Source organism: Chrysemys picta, chromosome 2 (assembly GCF_011386835.1).
Source record: "Chrysemys picta bellii isolate R12L10 chromosome 2, ASM1138683v2, whole genome shotgun sequence".
Lineage (NCBI taxonomy): Eukaryota > Metazoa > Chordata > Testudines > Emydidae > Chrysemys > Chrysemys picta.
This window is the reverse complement of record NC_088792.1, coordinates 278,563,793-278,587,814: the sequence shown is the minus strand read 5'-3', so window position 1 is coordinate 278,587,814 and position 24,022 is coordinate 278,563,793. Positions and strand designations below refer to the sequence as shown.

General features: G+C 46.1%; 1 protein-coding gene across 5 annotated transcripts in view; it reads left to right on the top strand.

Moving 5' to 3' along the window:
* FAM135B (family with sequence similarity 135 member B) overlaps window positions 1-24,022 on the top strand; it is a 331,843-nt gene that overhangs the window by 288,931 nt on the left and 18,890 nt on the right. For all 5 annotated transcript variants that reach the window (XM_065586241.1, XM_005291038.4, XM_065586240.1 and 2 more), the window contains exons 8-11: window positions 7,865-8,018; window positions 11,077-11,126; window positions 15,143-15,298; window positions 17,830-17,903. In XM_065586241.1, coding sequence (XP_065442313.1) covers window positions 7,865-8,018; window positions 11,077-11,126; window positions 15,143-15,298; window positions 17,830-17,903 — 434 coding nt within the window. The remainder of the gene's footprint in view (window positions 1-7,864; window positions 8,019-11,076; window positions 11,127-15,142; window positions 15,299-17,829; window positions 17,904-24,022) is intronic.

Genomic DNA, 24,022 nt, shown 5'->3' with positions numbered 1-24,022 from the left:
GCTTTGTTAGCTATTTATAAGGAATGGCCCTAATTACAATGTATATACTTTTCTGATATGTTTTTAAAGGTTGAATTTGTATCATTTAGCCTACTAGCTGCTTAAGCCTTTCTGGTTTCTAGGTCTCCTGGCTCTTGCTCTGTACTGTGACCTCTAGATGCTGCCCAATATATTGGGCAGCAAGCAATATTTTTATAAATAACTTCTCCTCCCCCATCCATTGTTGGCACTTGCATAGGTCTGCAAGAACCATTCTCACAACACCTGTGCTTAGCTAACGTGAATTAACTGATCTCTGACACAGGGACACTAATCACTCATATGAAATCAACTTGAAAAATATGTTAGGATTTTAAAAGAAAGCAACGTCTGAGAACTATGCAAACATGAATGTAATTAACATGGAGTTAATTGATAAAGATTTTCACTGCCTTTAACTCACACATTTGTGATCCCAGCTGCTGTTCCATTTTCCTGGTTCTTATTATTTTTGCATTATAACGATGTTTTACGTCAAGAAAGGCAGCAAACAGACCCATTAAAACATCATCTTGTTGTGCAACTAAGATCTAATATCTCACCAATATAAAATGTGAAATTACAATGCACCACAAATAGATGCTTCTGTTATTTCATGTAGCCTTTATTTATCAGAATGGTTTAGCCTAAGTAATGTGGCAGTAGTATATTTTTAACTCTAAAAAGTTTAGCAATCCACTTCCACATTTTTATCCTCTTCCAGCACCTTTTCTCCATTCGTTCCCCCTTTCCACCTCCCCCAGGTCCCCAGATACTGTGTTGTGAATGTGAGGTGCTCAGATCGTCCAAACCTTCAGGATTTAAAGCTAATATTTAAAACACAACTCAACGACAATCCTGAGAGATTCCTAATAGAGACTAAAATTTGCCAATAAGAAATACAAGTGTTGGACAAGAGCCCTGGCCCTGACTGACTCCACATGGGCAAGCCCCTGTGCTCGTTCAAAGCCACATTGAAATCAGTGGGGATATGTGCAAATACAAGTGTCCACCTACCAGGAGACAGTTGGAGGGCTGGGATCCATATCATGGCTGCCCCTGTATGGGTGTGCTGAGGAGGAGAGGTTGAAGAAAGGCTATTTTTCCGTTCCATGCTCTCGTAATTCACTGCTTGGTGTATGTTACGCATTCTCCTCTGTGTCTGATCCCCACAGGGTGTGAGTCTGTTGCAGCCCCCAGCTACAGGGCCTGTCCCTTTAGCTCAAGCTGTGGAGACTCATGGGTGCAGCTTTAGAGGTCCTAGGTTCAGCCTGTGGTGTGTCAGCCAACTGAGAAGCCCCATGTTAGTGTTTCCCACCCATCAAGACAAACTGCTTCCCTTGTGTCCATTGCAAAATCCCAGCTAACTCCTGGGAAAATACACCACCAAATTCAAGCTCTTGCAGGCCATGTATGGGAAGGTGAGTCCTGAGATACCCTCCCCTATACTAAGCATAGAGAACTGCTGTCCTTTCACAGGTTTCAGAGGGGTAGCTGTGTTAGTCTGTATCAGCAAAAACAACGAGGAATACTTGTGGCACCTTAGGGTATGTCTACACTACGAAACTAGGTCGAATTTATAGAAGCCGGTTTTATAGAAATCGTTTTTATACAGTTGATTGTGTGTGTCCCCATATAAAATGCTCTAAGTGCATTAAGTCGGCGGACCGCGTCCACAGTAGCTAGCGTCGACTTCCGGAGCGTTGCACTGTGGGTAGCTATCTCACAGTTCCCGCAGTCTCCGCTGCCCCTTGGAATTCTGGGTTGAGATCCCAATGCCTGATGATGCAAAAACAATGTCGCGGAGGGTTCTGGGTACATGTCGTCAGGCCCCTCCCCTTCCATCACAGCAACAGCGGACTATCGATTTGCGCCTTTTTACCTGGGTTACCTGTGCACACGACGTACCACGGCAAACATGGAGCCCGCTCAGCTCAGCTCACCGTCACCATATGTCATCTGGGTGCCGGCAGACGTGGAACTGCATTGCTACACAGCAGCAGCTAATTGCCTTTTGGCAGTAGACGGTGCAGTATGACTGGTAGCCGTCATCGGCTATCTGGGTGCTGGCAGACGTGGGGCTGCATTGCTATACAGCAGCAGCTCCTTGCCTTTTGGCAGTAGATGGTGTATTATGACTGGTATCCATCATCGTCGTACTCCTCAGTGAGTTCGGTCAGAGGCACCTGGGCAGAAATATTTTGTCTCCTGGAGACTTAGTCCTGCTGGCAGTCCTATTGAACCGTCTTGACGATGATGGCTAGCAGTCACAATACAGCATTTTCTGCCAAGCACCCAGAAGATGCCGATGGCTATCAGTCATGCTGCACCATCTGCTGCCAGCCTAAGATGTAAAAGATAGATGGACCAGATTTGTTCTGTATTCCTTTGCTTCCCCCTCCCTCCGTGAAATCAATGGCCTGCTAAACCCAGGGTTTTGAGTTCAATCTTTGGGGGGGCCATTCTGTATGACAGTTGTTTGTGTTTCTCCCTGATGCACAGCCACCTTTGTTGATTTTAATTCCCTGTAAGCCATGTTGTCACTCGCCCCTCCCTCCCTCCATCAGACAATAGTTTCTCGCCTTTTTTCAGCCCAGACGCCATAGCACTGGGATCATGGAGCCCGCTCAGATCACTGCGGCAATTATGAGCACTATGAACACCACACGCATTGTCCTGGAGTATATGCAGAGCCAGAACATGCCAAAGCAAAACTAGGCAAGGAGACAATTGCAGCGATTGCAGCGCGGCGACGAGAGTGATGAGGAAATTGACAAGGACATAGACCTCTCCCAAAGTACAGGCCCCAGCAATACGCAAATCATGGTGTTACTGGGGCAGGTTCATGCCGTGGAATGCCGATTCTGAGCCTGGGAAACAAGCACAGACTGGTGGGACTGCATCGTGTTGCAGGTGTGGGACGATTCCCAATGGCTGCGAAACTTTCGCATGGGTAAGGGCACTTTCATGGAACTTTGTGACTTGCTTTCCCCTGCCCTGAAGCGCCAGAATACCAGGATGAGAGCAGCCCTCACAGTTGAGAAGCGAGTGGCGATAGCCCTGTGGAAGCTTGCAACGCCAGACAGCTACCGGTCAGTCGGGAATCAATTTGGAGTGGGCAAATCTACTGTGGGGGCTGCTGTGATCCAAGTAGCCAACGCAATCAAAGACCTGCTGATATCAAGGGTAGTGACTCTGGGAAACGTGCAGGTCATAGTGGATGGCTTTGCTGCAATGGGATTCCCAAACTGTGGTGGGGCGATAGACGGAACCCATATCCCTATCCTGTCACTGGAGCACCAAGCCACTGAGTACATAAACCGTAAGAGGTACTTTTCAATGCTGCTGCAAGCCCTGGTGGATCACAAGGGACATTTCACTAACATCAACATGGGATGGCTGGGAAAGGTACATGATGCTCGCGTCTTCAGGACCTCTGGTCTGTTTCAAAAGCTGGAGGAAGGGACTTTCTTCCCGGACTAGAAAATAACCGTTGGGGATGTTGAAATGCCAATAGTTATCCTTGGGGACCCAGCCTACCCCTTAATGCCATGGCGCATGAAGCCGTACACGGCAGCCTGGACAGTAGTCCGGACCTGTTCAACTATAGGCTGAGCAAGTGCCGAATGGTGGTAGAATGTGCATTTGGACGTTTAAAAGCGCGCTGGCACAGTTTACTGACTTAGGTAGACCTCAGTGAAGCCAATATTCCAATTGTTATTGCTGCTTGCTGTGCGCTCCACAATATCTGTGAGAGTAAGGGGGAGACATTTATGGCGGGGTGGGAGGTTGAGGCAAATCGCCTGGCCGCTGATTACGCACAGCCAGACACCAGGGTGGTTAGAAGAGTACAGCAGGGCACGGTGCGCATCAGAGAAGCTTTGAAAACCAGTTTTGTGACTGGCCAGGCTACGGTGTGAAACTTCTGTTTGTTTCTCCTTGATGAACCCTCCCCTCTCCCCGGTTCACTCTACTTCCCTGTAAACTAACCACCCTCCCCTCCCCCCTTCGAGCACCGCTTGCAGAGGCAATAAAGTCATTGTTACTTCACATTCATGCATTCTTTATTAATTCATCACACAACTAGGGGGATAATTGCCAAGGTAGCCCGGGAGGGGTGGGGTAGGAGGGAAGGAAAAGGACACACTGCAGTTTAAAAGTTTAAAACTTTAACACTTATTGAAGGCCAGCCTTCTGATGCTTGGGCAATCATCTGGGGTGGAGTGGCTGGGTGGTCGGAGGCCCCCGCACCACGTTCTTGGGCGTCTGGGTGATGAGGCTATGGAACTTGGGGAGGAGGGCTGTTGGTTACACAGGGGCTGTAGCGGCGGTCTCTGCTCCTGCTGCCTTTCCTGCAGCTCAACCATACCCTGGAGCATTTCAGTTTGATGCTCCAGCAGCCGGAGTATCAACTCTTGCCTTCTGTCAGCAAGCTGATGCCACCTATCCTCTTCAGCCCGCCACTTGCTCTCTTCAGCCCACGATTCAGCCTGCCACCTCTCCTCTCGTTCATATTGTGCTTTTTTGCACTCTGATATTGACTGCCTCCATGAATTCTGCTGTGCTCTGTCAGCGTGGGAGGACATCTGGAGCTCCGAGAACATATCATCCCGAGTCCGCCGTTTTCTCCTTCTAATCTTCACTAGCCTCTGTGAAGGAGAAACACTTGCAGCTGGTGGAGGAGAAGAGAGAGGTGGTTAAAAAAGACACATTTTAGAGAACAATGGGTACACTCTTTCACGTTAAATTTTGCTGTTCACATTACACAGCACATGTGCTTTCGTTACAAGGTCGCATTTTTCCTCTTATATTGAGGGCCTGCCGGTTTGGTGTGAGAGATCACTCACGCAGTGCCAGGCAACAGAATTCGGCTTGCAGGCAGCCATGGTAAGCCACAGTCTTTAGGCTTTTTTAACCTTCATAACATGTGGGAATGGTTTCAAACAGCAGCGCCCTCATTTCCCATACCAAGCACCCATTGGGTTGGCCATTTAAAATGAGTTTGCAATGTAAAAGGAGGGGCTGTGGTTTCCGGGTTAACATGCAGCACAAACCCAACTACCCCCCCACACACACACACAATTCTCTGGGATGATCACTTCACCCCTCCTCCCCACCGCGTGGCTAACCGCGGGGAACATTTCTGTTCAGCCGAGCAGGAATTGGCACCTCTGAATGTCCCCTTAATAAAATCACCCCATTTCAACCAGGTGTCCGTGAATGATATCAGTCTCCTGAGGATAACAAAGAGAGATAAGAAATGGATGTTGTCTGCATGCCAGCAAACACTGGGACCATATGCTGCCATGCTTTGTTATGCAATGATTCCAGACTACGTGCTACTGGCCTGGCGTGGTAAAGTGTCCTACCATGGCGGACGGGATAAGGTAGCCCTCCCCAGAAACCTTTCCCAAAGGCTTTGGGAGTACATCAAGGAGAGCTTTCTGGAGATGTCCCTGGAGGATTTCTGATCCATCCCCGTACACATTAACAGACTTTTCCAGTAGCTGTACTGGCCACGATTGCCAGGGCAAATTAATCATTAAACATGCTTGCTTTTAAACCATGTGTAATATTTACAAAGGTACATTCACCAGAGGTCCCTTGTGTGCCCTTGGGGTCTGGGAGCACGCCTTGGGTGAGTTCGGGGGTTACTGGTTCCAGGTCCAGGGTGATAAACATATCCTGGCTGTTGGGGAAACCGGTTTCTCCGCTTCCTTGCTGTGAGCTATCTTCATTGTCTTCATCATCATCTTCTCATACCCCGAACCCGCTTCTCTGTTGCGTGATTCTCCATTGATGGAGTCAAAGCACACAGTTGAGGTAGTGGTGGCTGCACCCCCTAGCATGGCATGTAGCTCTGCGTAGAAGCAGCATGTCTGCGGCTCTGCCCCGGACCTTCCGTTTGCCTCTCTGGCTTTGTGGTAGGCTTGCCTTAGCTCCTTAATTTTCACGCGGCACTGCTGTGCATCACTGTTATGGCCTCTGTCCTTCATGACCTTTGAGACTTTTTCTACTATTTTCCCATTTCGTTTACTGCTACGGAGTTCAGCTAGCACTGATTCGTCTCCCCATATGGCCAGCAGATCCCGTACCTCCCGTTCGGTCCATGCTGGAGCTCTTTTGCGATCCTGGGACTCCATCATGGTTACCTGTGCTGATGAGCTCTGCATGGTCACCTGTGCTCTCCACGCTGGGCAAACAGGAAATGAAATTCAAAAGTTTGCGGGGCTTTTCCTGTCTACCTGGCCAGTGCATCTGAGTTGGGAGTGCTGTCCAGAGCGGTCACAATGAAGCACTGTGGGATAGCTCCCGGAGGCCAATAACGTCGAATTCCGTCCACACTACCCCAAATCCGGCCCACAAAGGCTGATTTCAGCGCTAATCCCCTCGTCGGAGGTGGAGTAAAGAAACCAGTTTAAAGGGCCCTTTAAGTCAAAAAAAAGGGCTTCGTCGTGTGGATGTGTCCAGGCTTAATTCGACCTAAACTCGTAGTGTAGACCAGGTTTAGAGACTAACAAATTTATTTGGCCATAAGCTTTCCTGGGCTATAACTGATGAAGTGTGTTATAGCCCACAAAAGCTTATGCCCAAATAAATTTGTTAGTCTCTAAGGTGCCCCAAGGATGCCTCATTGTTTTTGTCCTTTCACAGATACTGCTAGGTGGTCCCTGCAGGGAAATGTTGACTGTCCAGTGGTGTCCACTGCCTTCTGCAGTCAGCAGGGAATATAGCAAGTGGATAGTAATCTGCACAGTGTGGAAATTCAGTGTGTGACATGTGCAAACAGAGCCAGGATTGGCATGCTTCTTGACACCTGAATCCTTCACTATGTCGGTATCAAGCACTGGAGTTGAAAATGTACCACTGGGCCTACCACTGGGCCATTCTACTTACCCATATTCAGTGCAGGAGAGTTATGATGTGGTGGTGTAATTCAGCCACTTTACTGTAGGAGGAAGACCTGGCTGCACTGTGCAAATCAGTATCTGAACTTCATTAGTGTTCAAGAAAGTTTGGGTACCAGGGTTTGGTTTGGGACTCTCTGTCCTTCTATCTTAAAGGGACAATGTCAATCTGAATAATGAGCACCTGCTCCTGAATTCCCTCTTTCAAGTGTTGTTTCTCTCATGCGGTTCTGGGTAAAAAAACCACCACCCAAACAACAGGGAAAAGTTCTTCAGGCCTCAATTCTGTAATGAAATCCAGAGCTGATGGCAGGATCAGGGCTTAGCTCACTACACAGGGCAAACAGGGAAACTGACTATCTACAAAGTGCTGTCAAATGCACAAAGTAAACAAATTGAAAATATCAGGGAACCATTTTTATCTTCTTTCTTTCAGTTCTAGTAACCTTAGGCTGTGCTCATAACAATTGCAGGCAGCAAATTTGTAGTCAGGTTCTGATTTTAAATGGAGGGTATCCCTCTGACTTTGTTACAGTATTGCAAAAGCCGGCTTAAGCTCTACTACCTACATCTATAGGTAGGTGTAAAATACTATTCCTTTTCCACACGTTTTTGGAGACGTCTGTGTTTAAACATACTTTCTTCTGTCCACTTGCTTCCTCATATGACAGACCCAAGTTCAGGCTTCCTGCTTCTGATGTAGAAAAGGAGCTAATGCCTGAGGAAAGGACCAGTAGGAATCATGCTCTGAACATCCTCTTATGTGATACCAAGTGTGTGGTTCTTTGTACATTGTCGAGGAGTGGAAATAAAGATCTACATGTGACCTAAAGGATGCAAGCTTATGGGGCATCTCACACTCACATTTTTAAAACCTCCAGCACAAAAGAAGAGCATAAATTTTAATTTGCATTTATTTTTTCTGTTTCCTTATCCAGGGAAGCTTTTATGTCCCTTCTGAAAACTGCATGCAGCATGCATACAAATGGCATAAGGACCTGTGTCTGCTGCTCTTGAATGCATACAGAGGGCTTCATGTGTACTACACAGTCATAATGAAAGAGATTCCAGATTTGCCACAGCTGAAGTTAGGTAAGAGAACAGACATTTTACATCTCTTAGTCTCATTTTAAACAGACCTTTTAGTAACTAAGTTTTCCAGTTTGTCATGGGATTTTAGGGGATTTTTTTCCCTGATTTTATTTTTGGGGTTTATTTTAGGGTAATCATGAGTCAGGACTGATGTAAATCGACATCACTCTACTGCAATCAGTTTATACTAGCTGAAGGTCGCATTAGTGTTTAGAAGGAATAAGTTATTATAAGTGTCCAAAAATTGTTTCTTTGAATGATATCTGGAATCGGTTGCCTTTCAAAGCCTTGAGCTCCCTATCAGGCGTGGGAGAACTTTAGGAACCAACAGCCCCATGAGCAAATATTTTTCAAATTAGGGGGGAAAACTCAATTTAAGGTAAATTTTATTAGAACATAGTCTCCAATTTCTGCTTTAGAATGTATTGCTTTTTACCACAGACACCTTGATAATAGCATAATTACTACATGCTCTTTAAAGTGTTTTCTGCTTTTCTCCCTAATTTAGCTGTTTAATAGATTCTCCCCCTGAAGCAGAAGCCACTATGGCTTTGTAGACCTTTCAAGGCACTAGTAAGGATATTGGGTCCAACGCTTCAAAGCCTAGCACTGTTGTAGGGTTGCAGGCCTGCATTCATTAATTTGTGCTCTCTCATGCTTGCAGTGGTACTGAGTAGTTAATTAGAAATGAAGAACTCCCCAAGCCAGTCTCTGTTTTCCAACCCGTTTCTTTGGATTTAGGAAGCATGGATGGCGCTTTCATATATTTTAAAAAGGCATTAGCTGGCAATATTAGGATTGCAGAGCCGATGGGAGAGACGTGCCCCATTCCACTGACCAATGGCTTAAAAAAAGAGAGAGAGAATGTCTTCCATATCGATTCTGTAGGTACTGTCGGAGCAGTCAGCTATAAAACATTGTGCTGCACATCCCACATTGGGGCTGGTTCCACCTCCTCATCCTGCTGCATTCACTGTTACGGGCCGCATGTTCCCCTCTTTCAAATAACCTGCATTCAGTTAAGAAAACTGGTTTATTTCTTTCACACAGTGAGAAAACATCCTTAAAAACAGATCCGGTACTTTAAAGTTACTGTAACCTGTCAATTAAAGCATGACAACAAAACACAGGTGTCATGCATTTTGGTTATTGGTCACATGTAGAGATTATTTGCATCACACATTGGCAGGTTTGGAAGTTGAAAGGTGCAAGGTGGTATTGCCTCTTCTGTGTTTCATCTATCACAAATATAAAAAGACCCAAAACACATACAGGTTACATTTCTGCATCCCATGGGGCAGATTTTCAGACAGTTTACGATGCATAAATACGCATTTCGTTTGCACACATACTTACTATACATGCAGATTCACTAAATGCAACTTAGCCACTTATGAATGAAATTCTCCATTCTCATTTACAAGTCTAAAATATCTGATTGCAGGTTCAGGACTTTGGGGCCCCATCAAAAGCCTGTTACAGTCACTGAGAGTCTTTTCATTAACTTCAATGGGCGTTGATTAGGCCCATGGTCTGTACATAAAAAATGTAACGATCCAGTTTCCACGTTAAGGGTATGTCTATACTACAGGGACTATACCAGCTACATTGCCATAGCTCTGCCAGCACAGCCCCCTAGTGTAGACGGAGCTTCCACTGAAGGAAGGGGTTTTTCTATTGGTGTAGGAACAATACCTCTCCAGCTGATGGTAGCTATGTCAACAGAAGCGTTCTTCCATTGATGTGGGTGCGTCTACACTGGGGGTTAGGTCAGTACAGCAACATTGGTCAAGGGGATGAATTTTTCACACTCCAGGCCAGTTAGCTATATCAGCCTAAATTTTAGGTCTGGAGCAAGCCTGAGAACCCAAGAGTGCAAATGCATGAACCAGAACATTAAAAGATGGGGTGTGGGTATGTGTGTTCATGCCCCCAGTGGTTGCACCTATGAAAATGCAAAATTGCAGTTAGACACCCTTGTGTCAATTTGTCCCTTCATGGTTACTGTGCACATTTAAATAGGAGGTGTTTTGTATGGTCTTCCCTTGGAGCCATGTGCTATATACTTGTTGTTATTAGTGATGACTCCTCCCTGCAAATTCCGCAAGCCAAAGTTCCTGAGGTTTTGTTTCAGATCTCCTGTTTTTATGACGTTTTGCAGAATGTCTCTATGACCCACACTTGGTGGGGCATAACTGCAGCATGGGATTTCCCTGGGGCCATCTCACTCGACAGCTGCAAGCTATAAAAGCTAGGTCTACACTAAGGCCCCAAAGCAAACATTTTGGTTGAGACCACCAAGCATAGAGGCAGAAAAGGAAACGAATGCAAACATTCCAAATATAGGATTTATTACTGACACTATGGCAGGGCCCAGCAGGTACCAGGGGCTTTCCAAACACAGAGGAAGGTACAATCCCTGCCCCAAAGAGCTGACAGACTTCAGACCCAGAGCTGCATAAAGATTTACAAGCCTGGCTTACCTCCTCAGATATTGGGGATGAAACAAGGTATAGGGCAACTGGCTGAAGCATTTGCTGCCCTGGAAGGCTTTTGCCAGCGCACTTAGCAGCTTGCCCTTTGTTGCTGTGTTACCTTGGCATTATAAAGTACGTAAGGGCATAATCCTGCAAGGTGCTGGGTGCCTCTGGTGCAGCGCTGAGCACTGCCAATACTACTGACCCCAATGGAAGCTGGGGATGCTCCCACACTAGTCCTAACACAGTTGCTTGCTGGGAAAGGGGTAGGGCATTTTGTAGTGTGCATACTCCCTTTCTGGTCAAGCTGCTGCTTATACCACTGGGAGTCCCATATAGGAAGAGCCAAATCTTGCACGCTTTTTTGAGGCAAGTGTCCCATTGAACTTCACTGAGGGTAGCTGCTGGAGTAAAGTGAGCAGGATTTGACCATTAAGGAAAGAATGGGGCTTTTGAGCAGAGATCTTGGGTGCAGAGGCAAGGAGACTCTTGCCAGTGGAGGGTGGAGCGTCGAGTGTTGAATGACAGCTATGAGTTAATGTGTCACTTCTCAAACTTGGTTTTTCTTTTTGTGCCCCCAGCGGAGCTCGCTGTGGAAGATACGCTATCTCAACTTTGTACCGAGCTGCAGGTATTTTCTTCAGCAGAATCAATACGTTCACACGGTTTCAAAACTCACTGAGACAACTCACTTGGGAGAAGCAAGTTCAGTGTCGGCCACCAGTCAAACAAATGTTTCTTGCACTATGACTGCAAATGCATATGGGGCCTCCTTCATTGCCATCAAATCACTGGCTGGACTGTTTTAACAAGGCCTGACACCTCCATCCCTAGGAACAGCCCCAAAGATCAGCTTAGTTAAATGGGACTGGGAGCTACCGACTCCTGGTTATAATATATGGTTTACTGCTGATTGAGTGCCAGGTATATAGGACCAAATGGTCAAACATGGGTGCCTAAAATTAAACAGGCATATAAATAGGGAAGTAGTGAGTTGGTGTAAGGAGGTGATTTTACCTCTCTGAATACAGCATCAGTGAGACCAAAACTGGATTACTGCATGCAGTTCTGGTGTCCACATTTTGGAAAGGATGTTGAAAAATGAGAGACGGTGCAGGAAAGAGCCACAAACATTATTCAAGGGCTGGAAAAAATGCCTTATAGTGAGAGATGTAACGCTCAATCTGTTTAGTTTATCAACAAGAAGACTGAGACCTGACTTTGATTACAGTGTATAAATTCCTTCCTGGGGAGAAAATGTTGGGTACTAAAGGGCTCTTTAATGTTGTGGAGAAAGGCAAAACAGGAACCAATGGGTGGAAGCCAAAACCAGACAAATTCCAATTAGCAATAAGGCATACTATTTTATTTTTTTACAGTGAGGGTAATTAACCTTTGGAACAAACTATCAAGGGACGTAGTAGATTACCCATCTCTTGATGTCAGATCAAGACCGGATGTATTTCTGGAAGCTGTGCTTCAGCTAAACACAAGTTATTGGGCTCAAGGAAGGGGTAACTGAGTGAGATGTCATGGTCTGTGATGTGAGTCTAACCCTCCTGGTTGCAGAGAAAAGTTTGAAAATATGACCCAAGTGTAACCTGACGGTTCAGAAACTAGAAGGCAAATAAAAGAACCTCAATATTTATTGTTACTTTACAAAATCTGATTTTTAAGGCAACGGTATGATTTCGGCAATGACTCATGATTTTGTGAATGTCGGGCAATTATACAGTGGATTCCAGACTTCCCTGGGCTCCTCTGGAAGTCCCAAATGAATGAATGAATATTGCAGAATTCAGATGAATTGGGAGGGACTTGGAATTGGAGGGTCCTTCTCAGCACTACCCATTGTCCGAATCCTGAGAAGTGCTGAGTACCTAAGACCAACTGGAATGGCTACCTCTCAGGACTTCTCCGACACCTGCCTAGCTCTCAGTTTGTATGACCCACTGTTATTATACAGCAAGAACATCACAATTAGAGCTTGACACTGACCTTTCCCGTTATCTCAAGCCTGCTGAAAAGGTTAAGAGCCAATGAGCTGGAAAAATAACCATCATGCTATTTAATAACCCTGGGTGTTAATGGAGCTTCTCCTTTGAAGCTTGCTCTCCGGGCCTTCCTTTACAATTTATGCAATAACTTAGGTGCTAATATTTAAAATTAAAAGTAAACAGCATTGCTGACAGTGCAAGTTATTTCTTCTTCTAAGCAAGGGGGACTAGTTATACAAAATAAGGCCCTGATCCCGCAAAGAGCACCCAGGGGGCACATGCCTCCACCCCATAGGCCCCTTTGATTTCACTATTTGAATTGGTACAGGAGGTTGCCCACACTGAACTGATTGCAGAATCAGGAATACAGCAGTGAGGGCAGTGTAAGTACAATCAGGATACCCACAGTTACACACACACATGCGCACACACACATATGCACGCAGTCCTGATTTAGATTTCAGTGCCACTAGCCTTGGGAGATTGCCTGGGAAGGACTGGGTAAAAATCAAGCAGGAACTCAGGATTCATTGTGGTGCTATGGTGAAAAGGGACTGTGACTGGCAAAGAGACTTTTTGTTGGTTTGTTTCGTTTAATTTTTTTAAGGTATAACTTGTATTATTATTATTAATTTGTATTACCTAGGGACCCGAGCCATAGATCAGGGCCCCATTGTAGTAAGGCTTTACTAACACATTTACCATAAAACATAATTACTGTCTGTGGATTCTACTGCTACTGATGCATCCGACGAAGCGGGCATTCACCCACGAAAGCTTATGCTCCAATACATCTGTTAGTCTTAAAGGTGCCACGGGACTCTCTGTTGCTATATGCTATAGAGGTTGGAGTGTATAAATACCAGTAGAATTATAAAAGAGAACTCTACAGCCTTGTATCTGTTTCTCACTCTTGTTCAAGTGCAGTAGAGAAAGGAGAAAATACACTTAAGAACATAAGAATGGCCATATTGGCTCAGACCACCAAGGTCCAGCTAGCTCAGTATCCTGTTTCTGACGGTGGCCAGTGCCAGATGCTTCTGGCAGTTGGAGATTTAGAGACACCTCGAGCATGGGGCTCCATCCCTGATCATCTTGGCTAATAGCCATTGATGGGCCTGTCCTCCGTCAACTTATCTAATTCTTTTTTGAACCCAGTTATACGTTTGGCTTTCACAATATTAGGGTTACCATATTTAACAAATTAAAAAAGAGGACCCTCCACGGGGCCCTGGCCCCGCCCACTTCCCAACCCCAGCCCCGCCCCAACTCCGCCCCTTCCCTGCCCCAACCCCGCCCTAACTCCGCCCCCTCCACTCCCAGCCACGCGAAAAGGGCTGCCCGAGCGCTACCGGCTTCACGGTTTGCCGGGCAGCCCCCAGACCCTGCGCCCCCGGCTGGTGCTTCCCCAGCGCAGCTGGAGCCCGGGAGGGGAAGTGCCCAGCCAGCGACGCAGAGTCTGGAGGCTGCCCGGCAAACCGTGAAGCCGGTAGCGCTAGGGCTTCGGGCAGCCCCTATGCCTCCGGACCCTGCGCCCCCGGCCGGGCACTTCCCCTCCTGGGCTCCGGTGGCGCAGGGTCCGGAAGCATGGGGGCTGCCCAAAGCCCCTAGCGCTCGGCTCTTAAACAGAGCCGAAGAGTCGGGGAGGAGCAGAGCCGCCGCGGCCGGAGGCTCTGCTCCTTCCCTGACTCTTCGGCTCTGTTTAAGAGCCGAGCTGCCCGAGCGCTACCAGCTTTGGGCAGCCCCCATGCCTCTGGACCCTGCGCCGCCGGAGCCTGGGAGGGGAAGTGCCCGGCCGGCGGCTGGGGTCCGGAGGCAAGGGGGCTGCCTGAAGCCCATAGCGGGCAGCTCGGCTCTTAAACAGAGCCGAAGAGTCAGGGGAGGAGCAGAGCCGCCGCGGGAGGTGAAGTGCCCGGCCGGCATTTTCCCAGACATGTTTGGCTTTTTGGCAATTCCCCCTGGACGGGGGTTTGATTGCAGAAAAGCCGGACATGTCCGGGAAAAAACGGACGTATGGTAACCCTACACAATATCCCCTGGCAATGAGTTACACAGCTTGACTGTGCGTTGTGTGAAGAAGTACTTTCTTTTGTTTGTTTTTAACCTGCTGCCTATGAATTTCATTAGGTGACCCCTAGTTTTTTTGTTGTGTGAAGGAATTTTGGAATTTTTTTTTCATACTGTACCGGGCATTAGACTTTATAAAAAAAGTCACCCAGCTAGTGCTGTGTTTTGACCTGTGTGAAAGAGATGTTCCTCTAATCAAAAGGCATCACCAAGTCTACAGAAGAGGGAGCATCATTTCGTATTCCAGAGTAAGCAGCACCATCTAGTGGATATTCTGGGACCAACAACCAATTGTCTGCATTCATTTACTTTTTACCTGCAATGAAAAATATTGGCTACGGCTGGATTGTGCCCACTCCCCACACTTCCCTTATGTCTCCATCTTAATGTGTGTTAAAATACATGTGTTGAAATAATTCTATAGTAACTGCCTGATCTGGGATGAAATAATTGATAGGAAAACAGTGTCAGCCCAGTTCTGAGACAAGGATCATTCTTTTTGTTTGCTTTTTTAAGGAAACTTAATCTAATGTACTAATTAATGCTACTGACCTAACCTCCAAACATCCTTTCCCCCCTCCAGATGTTGAACAATCCAGAGAAGATAGCAGAGCAGATAAGCAAGGACCTAGCCTGGCTTTGCTCCCACCTTTTGGCACTATGGACCCAGTTCCTGGAGACAGTGACACTCCATCCAGAAGTCACAGCCTATCTTACTCAGGAGCATCACATGCTAAGGGTAATGCTAACCAATTCATTCAGCAATGGTGATAACAACCTGATAGGAAGAGATCAAAGATGCATCCAGAGTGTGCCTTAATTAGAGTTACTGTGTGAAATTCACCCCCCCACACACATAGAGAACCAACCCAAAGCCTATATGCCACTTAAGTGATGCTTAGGTCCTTGTGCTGGCTCTCTGCTCAGGGGGGATTTTTTTGCCTAGAAAAGACCAGTTTTTAAATAATTCCTTCAACTATCAAATCCTTGCTGTCAGTTCAACAAATAGGAGCAAGTAGTGACCTTGTAGCCTGTCTTGTCTTCACCTGGCAGTGGTAGCCAGGTTTCCAGCTGGATAGCATCATGCCAAGAGGAAGGCATGTTGGAGCCTGGAGTGCATAGCTCTGAGAGATTCAGGAAGAGCTTCACAATCTGCAAGAGATGACGAAACAGGGAAACCAGGGTCTGCTTTTATAATTTTGTTTCAGCAACTTCATTGACTCCCGGTACAAACTACATTCCTTGGTGGGGCCTGCTAACAATAATCATTAATAAGTTGTTGTTACAATAGCACCAGAATTGTGCTAGGCACTTCTCAGACAAGTATAAAGGGAAGGTCTTTTCTTTGAGCAGTTTGCAAACTGAATTAGCTACGTATTTTAGCCCCAATACTATAAGTTGTTCTGCCTGGGCAGATCCATGTCTCTTAGACTTCAGCAGGGCTCTGTGTGAGTACAGAGGTCCTCCCATTTAGCTCGCTGGGTCAGGACCTTGGTGTGGATTTGAATTGGAGGCCTTAGTGACATGGATTACAAACAGACTGCTGTCCTATACAAGAGCTGCATTTCAGGACTGTACCTCTGACCATTCCTTGCCGCCTTATCAGTGTCCTGGCTTTTGGGTAGACCCCGGATATTGTGGGCCTAAAGTTTGGAAAACCCTCAACCACAATGGAAAAGAAGACCTGGTCCTTATAGAACACTGGTACTATACAGAAAACTGAGCACATTTTAAATATCAAAATACCAAATTACTCAGTTGTGGTAAAGGTTTGATTTCCCATGGTACCTTGATTGTCACAAAATGTGAAAATTCATCTGAAAAAACAGAATCATCACAGAGTCAAATAATTGAAAAATCTATCCTTCATAACTCCTTTAACACAGCTGCCACTGGAAATATAGTTCTGTTTCTTTTATTATCTCTTTATACATAAGCAGCCAGTACATTCCCGCTCCTTAGTATCACACACGCATTCTCACAGACATGCACACACGCACATATTACCATTTGGCGGCTGCCTATCTGATTATGCTGAATGCTCTAAAGCCCCACTTAAGCATGTGCTTAACTTTAACATTGACGTCAGTGGGGCTACTTGCCTGCTTAGGGAAGCATGTGCTCAAATGCAGTGCTTCAGATCAGGACTTTCTTTATTATCTAACTCCTTCAGAGGGAAATGTATAGGAAGCAGGAGGTACCTTCAACATAGCACCTAAGCTAAAGAAGCAACATGTCTAATGGCTAGAGCAGGGAACTGGGGTTCTTTGGCAAGTTACTTGACCTGTATGTGCTCAGTTTTCTTTAAAATGTGTGTGGTATTGCTTACCTGGCTACATGAAGCAGTTTGAGAGCCTCAGACATAAGGTATTATTATTATTAAACATCCTTTTTCAAGCGATGCTGATCTATTATTTTAGAAAGGCCATTTGTCAGAACACAGCTTGGAGGTTTAGGGGGATATTGTAATTTTGTTTGCATGCTTTCTGCTGCCATTCTACGATGCTGTATTTTACAAATAACAGCAGTAACATAAGGACTAGAGTCTTAATTGATTTGATTACGTATCTTGTTGGAGTGCATAGAAAGTCAAAGCTTATTTCTGAGCAGATAGCAGTACCACGTTCTTTAGGAGTGTATGTTTTCATACTAAGTGCTCTGCAAATCATTTCAAACCTGCAACTATTTCACAATCGATTGTCCATTGCTGAATTGTTCTTTCCAATGTCCATGCAAAAATTTGGAAAACTTGAATTTGCAGATATCATGGCACGCATGTATGTGTTTCTGATAATGTAGGGTTTCTTCCCCTCTGTGTACATGTGTAGGACTGGGAGTTACTGTAGATCTTTGTGCAGAAGATACCATTGATTATTGACTTTCCTCAATTAGCAACTGCGCTACTGCCCTGTCAGCTGTCGGGAAAGGGAATTAGCGACCCTAGTTTTAAAGCTACAGAGAGGACTTTTGAATTCAACAGATGTGCTGCTTCTAAACAAAGAAACAGCAGGTACATTGGAAGAGATTCCAAAATATTTCCAAGGGCTGTGTCTTCAATCCTAAGAGGCTTTGAACATCTCAGGCCATATTTACCCAGACACACTGGCTGCTTCCGGCAAAACAAAGCAGAAAGCCAACTGAATTGGCTGAGCAACCTGGGTTCCTAGCTTCCTTGTGTCACCAGAGTGATGCAAAGCAGCTGGAGCAGGTTTGCATGCACTTGGTGTCTTTAAAAGGCTTTAACGTGTAACCTTTGTGTTTCGTACCCAGGTAAGAAGATTCTCAGAAGCATTCTTTTATGCCGAGCACCAAAAGCTAGCTGTGCTGACCTTTCAGGAAAGCCTGTAAGTAATTCCTTACATCTCCCATCCCTGGCACTTGGGCCCTGCAAGCATGTGGTCTCTTAAAACCAGACCCCATGCCACCACGTTATCCTTTCCGATGCAAATCCATGCCCTTCCTCCTTGATCTTCAGGGGGCATTTGTACTCCATACAGAAGGCATCGGGTCTATTTTAATCTCACTGCAGTGTAAATCCACTGAAGTCAAGGTAAAAAATTACACAATGCAAGATCCAGATCAGGCCCCCGAGAGTTGTAATCTTCAGACACCTGTGATTGGCAGGTGGGTTTTTTTTTAAGGCTTGTGGTCTAAAGCATGATGGAGGCTGAAGTCCTGCACTGAGGCGACAGCAAGTGCCAAATGGTCAGAAAAACTCTTTTCTCCTCCCCACTGTCCCCAAGTGGGTGTAACTCTCTTGGGTGCAGCCATGGTAGTGCTGGGAGGATCTGGGAAGGCAGACAGGATAGAGCCATGAACCATTCATCAGTGGTTAACACAAAGCCTTGAACATGAGCGCTGGAGCTGGGTGACGCAGTTCAGAAACTGACGGCTCAGAATGGGCAGAATGCCGGGTTGGTGCTGGTAATAGTGGGGCTCAGAGTGGATGATAAATTGCAGGAGAATTAGCAATGGAAGGCTGTCAAAGAAAATAAATCCAGTACTGGGCTGTATTCAAAGAAGTGTGTTCTGGATAGCAAGCAAGGTCATTATTTCCCTCTGCTTGACGTTTCTGCTTAGGCCCCAACAGAATTGGGACCCCCCATGATTTTTAAAATACTTAGAGCCCAATTCTGCCCTTGGTTGCACCTGAACAACCCTGCTGCCTTCAGCTGGGTTACCTGGAGTTGACTGCAGGCAGGATTCCACTTCTTAGCTCATTTAGAGGAGAGTTCAGAGGAAAGCAACAAAAATAATAAAAGATGAGGAAACTAGGCACTGTCTGGGGAAATGTTAAGGGAGGGCCAGGCTCATTCTGCAGAAAACCAGGCAGAGAGGAGGAAATATCTGCTCGCAAACATGATCAGGGATGTTAGCGATGGAGCAGGGGGCAGTTATTTTCATTAATCAAGTGAGTCAAGAAGCAGATGCTCTGGGCTGATGCTATTGTACAGCAGGAAGGACTTAGATGAAAGATTAGTGAAAATGTTGCGGTTTTAGAAGAGTTCTGCAGTGAGACAGATTGGCCAGGGGGACTGTGAAGCCCCCATTGCTGGAATTTATCAGACTGGAGACATGTCTTTCAGAAATCGTTTAGGGATAGTGCCACAGATTGTGCCAGCATGCAGGGCCATAGATGGGGATTCCATACAAGGATGCCCTCTTCAAAGCTGTAACTAGAGACACGGGGACAGATGCAGTGCACAGTCTACCACATTGTAAAGAGGAACAGCACAAGGCAGACACAACCTCAGTCGTGCTTGGGTGGATGGTTGTATAGGGCCAGCCCAGCCTACGAAAGTGGGTAGTGCTCATCTGTGAAGGAGACACGGCCAGAGGGGCCCCAGATGTGACTGTTCAGCTCATTCTCTCATATGGAACCCCAAATATAGACTATAGCTTCCTGCTATATCAGCACCCTTGAGGGAGAACATAAGAACATAAGAACAGCCATACTGGTTCAGACCAAAGGTCCATCTAGCCCAATGTCCTGTCTTCCAACAGTGGCCAATGCCAGGTGCCCCAGAGGGAATGAACAGAACAGGTAATCATCAAGTGATCCATCCCCTGTCGCACATTCCCAGCTTCTGTCAAACAGAGGCCAGGGACACCATCCCTGCCCATCCTGGGTAATAGCCATTGATGTACCTATCATCCATGAATTTATCTAGTTCCTTTTTCAAACCTGTTATATTCTTGACCTTCACAACATCCTCTGGCAAGGAGTTCCACAGGTTGACTGTGCATTGTGTGAAAAAATACTTCCTTTTGTTTGTTTTAAACCTGCTGCTTATTAATTTCATTTGGTGGCCCCTGGTACTTGTGTTATGAGAAGGAGTAAATAAAACTTCTCCACACCAGTCATGATTTTATAGACCTCTTTCATATCCCCCATTAGTCGTCTCTTTTCCAAGCTGAAAAGTCCCAGTCTTATCAATCTCTCCACATACGGAAGCCATTCTATACCCCAATCATTTTTGTTGCCCTTTTCTGAACCTTTTCCAATTCTAATATATCTTTTTTGAGACGGGGCAACCACATCTGCACACAGTATTCAAGATATGGGTGTACCATGGATTTATATAGAGGCAATATGATATTTTCTGTCTTATTATCTATCCCTTTCTTAATGATTCCCAACATTCTGTTTGCCTTTTTGACTGCCGCTGCACATTGAGTGGATGTTTTCAGAGAACTATCCACAATGACTCCAAGGTCTCTTTCTTGATTGGTAACAGCTAAATTAGACCCCATCATTTTATATGTATAGTTGGGATTATGTTTTCCAATGTGCATTACTTTGCATTTATCAACATTGAAGGAGGCATCAACAGTAACTCTGCTCTGTCTGGGCAAACAGTCCTGGAGCAGAAGGGGAGCCGTGCTGGCACAAAGATGTTTCACTTACACTTATTGGACTGGCACCAGTGAAACTAGCCCCATTTTCTATGAAATAGAGCTAACTTCTTCCTTAACTGTCGTGGAAGCTGAGTAGAACAAGAGTTAGACTGTAGACACTCACAGTGTCTTTAATCTGTAAGCTCCTCAGGGCAGGGTCCTGTTTCCTCTATGTCTGTGAAGCATCTAGCATGTCTCTGGCACTATATACATGATGATGAATAAGGCCTGATCGTCACAGGCTTATTAGTGGCAATTTTATTATGCTAGTACCTACATGGCACAATTGAGATCAGGTCCCCCTTGTGCTAGATGCTCTACAAACATATAAAAAGAGACTGCCTCTACCCCAAAGAGCTTATGCTCTAAATAGACAAACAGACAAGGGTGGATGGGGAAACTGAGGCTCAGAGAGGCAAAGTGACTTCCTCAAGGTCACACAGCAGGTCAGTGGCAGAGTTCGGGAAAGAACCCTAGTCTCCTGATTCACAGCAACTAGACTGTGCTTTGTCTGTCAGGATTTTAAGTCTTAAGTATACTATTTCTGATATTAGCGCGGACGTGATGATTCCTAAGTTAAATACAGACTGTTGCATGGAATTCTGCTACCGACTTCGTTGTTTCTCTTACTGCTGCATGTGGCACAGATTTCAGTGCCGAAAAGGAACGCATACAGATGTTACTTTTAGATCTTTACCTTTACATGTTGCTTTCAAACACTAAGGGTAAAATCCTGGCCCCATTGAAGTCAATGGGAGTTTTGTCAGTAAATTGAATGGGGCCAGGAATTCACTCTAAAAATCAAGGACAGGGCTGGTGTGCTAGCAAGGGAAACCAGGTAGCTACTGCACATGCCCTACTTGAGTCTGGATGGCCGTCAAGTTTGTGGGTCCTTTTATTTAATTATTCTACCAGAACATACGAACGGCCATACTGGGTCAGACCAAAGGTCCATCTAGCCCAGTATCCTGTCTTCTGACCGTGACCAATGTCAGGTGCTTCAGAGGGAATGAATAGAACAGGTAATCATCAAGTGATCCACCCCCTGTCGCCCATTCCCAGCTTCTGGCAAACCAGGATTTATGAAAAAAGCAACAAAGAGTCCTGTGGCACCTTATAGACTAACAGACGTATTGGAGTATAAGCTTTCGTGGGTGAATATCCACTTTATCAGATGCATGCTCCACTATGTCTATTAGTCTATAAGGTGCCACAGGACTCTTTGTCGCTTTTTAAAGATCCAGACTAACACGGCTACCCCTCTCATACTTGACAGGATTTATGGTTGAACAGTTGGACCCAAATAATTGTGAAACAGCCAAAGTCAAGTTGAAGGGGAAATGTCAGGCATGAAAGGGCACTTGTCTGGGATACAGAGATCTCCTGCATTAGCATGAGAATATGTTTACAAGCCTGTTTACAAGTTGTTTGAGTTAGCATTTCTTCTCCCTGCCATGTACAAAGTTTGTCGTTTCCACTTATTACATGGTGATGAACTGTGTTTCCCTGAAGGAAATCTGAAATATGTGCACTTCTGCACCAGCTCTGTTCTGTGTAACCTGTCCCATATTGCTGCCAGCTAATGCCATCTCTTGAAAGCTTGTGTTGTCTTCATCTCTATTGGTTAGAATACATAGGCTAGCTAAAGAAAGATCCAAATAAACTAATCTCACATTTGAAACATGCTTTCCCGCTTGACTGGGAAGAATTTTGGCAAGGGGACATTCAGCAAAACTGAAAAGCCACCACATGTATAAGTGACAAAATGAAATACTTTTGTTCACAATGCATCACTAATTTGTGGAACTCACTGCCACAAGATCTAACCAAGGCTCAAAATTTCATATGATTCCAACAAGAATTAGGTCTTTATATGGATAATGAGAACATCCACAGCTATATTAGAGAGGATAGCAAGGAGATCCATTTCCTTGATTCTGGGCATGAAGCAATCATTAAGTTATGTGGGGAAGGAAGAGACTGCTGTGCAGAAGGGTCTTCCGAGTGCCACTCAGTGCGTGGCAAGTTAGTGTGCTCTAGATTAACACCCTGGTTTGCCACGTCCCAAAACTCTATATAGAAAACCCCTGAGACATTTTGTCTCAGTTGCTTCTAATCCTCCACCGCAGCTCTCTGGTAGTTGCCATATGAGACAAGCCAGGGATAAAACCAGTACACGGAAAATAAATTGGTTGTATTTCACCTGTTCTCCACTTCCCCTGGCAGTTGTCATGTCATTCAGCTCTGGAGCAGGAAGAGTATAATAGCCACTAGCCATTTCTGGGCCAGTTCTTCACCCCAGAGTTTCAAGAGAAGACTGACAAGGGCCCTCTGCAGGATGGGGGGAAATTCCTCTGACAGAAGAGCAGTACAGGGCCTTACACTGCCCTCTGGTGGAAGAGTTGTGCCAGGGTGGTGCTTAGAGCAGGAGGGGGCAGATCTGGGGTGGAAGGGGGTGTGCACATAGCACTCTGCACTATGGTGGATTCTGGGCTGCAGAGCAGGCAATAGGCAACTGAGTAAGATTGCCGCAAACTAGAATAGTCCTTGGAGCTTTGCAGACTGACTCCATGGGCCACACCAGTCTCTGCTGCAGGCAGAATCCTGCAGTGTCCCCAAGTACTTGAGTATGTTGGTACTTAAGTACATGTTTTGAAGTATTCCACATACTTGTAGGTAAGCACTTTAAATATTCCGTACTTAGCATTTGTATTTAAATACAGTTTAAAGGGTCTTAAAACATAAGTCACTTTTTTTTTATCTGCAAATACTTTTTCAAACTAATATTTTGAAACAATCACATTCCTCCCAACTGTCCCAGATTCTGGCTGGCCCCCAGAACCCACAGTCCTGGCTTGGGAGCTTCAGATCTGAGTTCCGGCTGCCAGAGCTTTTTCACATTGGCCCGGCTGTTGCACTAGCCAGGGAGAGTGGCGGCTCCACGCCTTTCTCTTCTGAATGGTCACTGCAATAGACAGCTAGGAGCCTCCTGAGGGGGTGGGGTGGGGGAGTCTTGCAGGGAATACAGTAGTTAAAAGTACTTGCACTCAGGGCCGGCTCCAGGCACCAGGCAAACAAGCACATGCTTGGGGCGGCACCTGGTAAGGGGCGGCCAATCTTGGGGTGGCGGGGGAGCAGCGCGGTGTGGCATTCCGCGGGGGGGGGGGGTGCTCCGGTGGCATGCGGAGGGGGGTGCTCTGGCGGCGCGGGGGGGGGCAGGCTCCGGCGGCGCAGCGCTCTGGGGGGGGGTTCTGGGGGCGCGGCACTCGGGGGGGGGGGCTCGGCGGGGCGGCACTTTTTTTGCTGCTTGGGGCAGCAAAAAAGTTAGAGCCGGCCCTGCTTGCACTTGTACTTATAAATGCATCAGTACCATTTGCACCATTTCCATGTGTATAATACTTCCATAATGGAGTGGTTGGCTCTTATACTTATGTCCCTTTTATTAGTACTTACGCCAACGCTGGAACCCAGGCAGTGGAAAGATGGCATAAAGCCTTCTTCCCCCTGTGCTGCATCTCTCCGGAGATGGTGCGCAGAATCTGTCCTTTTCCTTGCTTCCCTCACC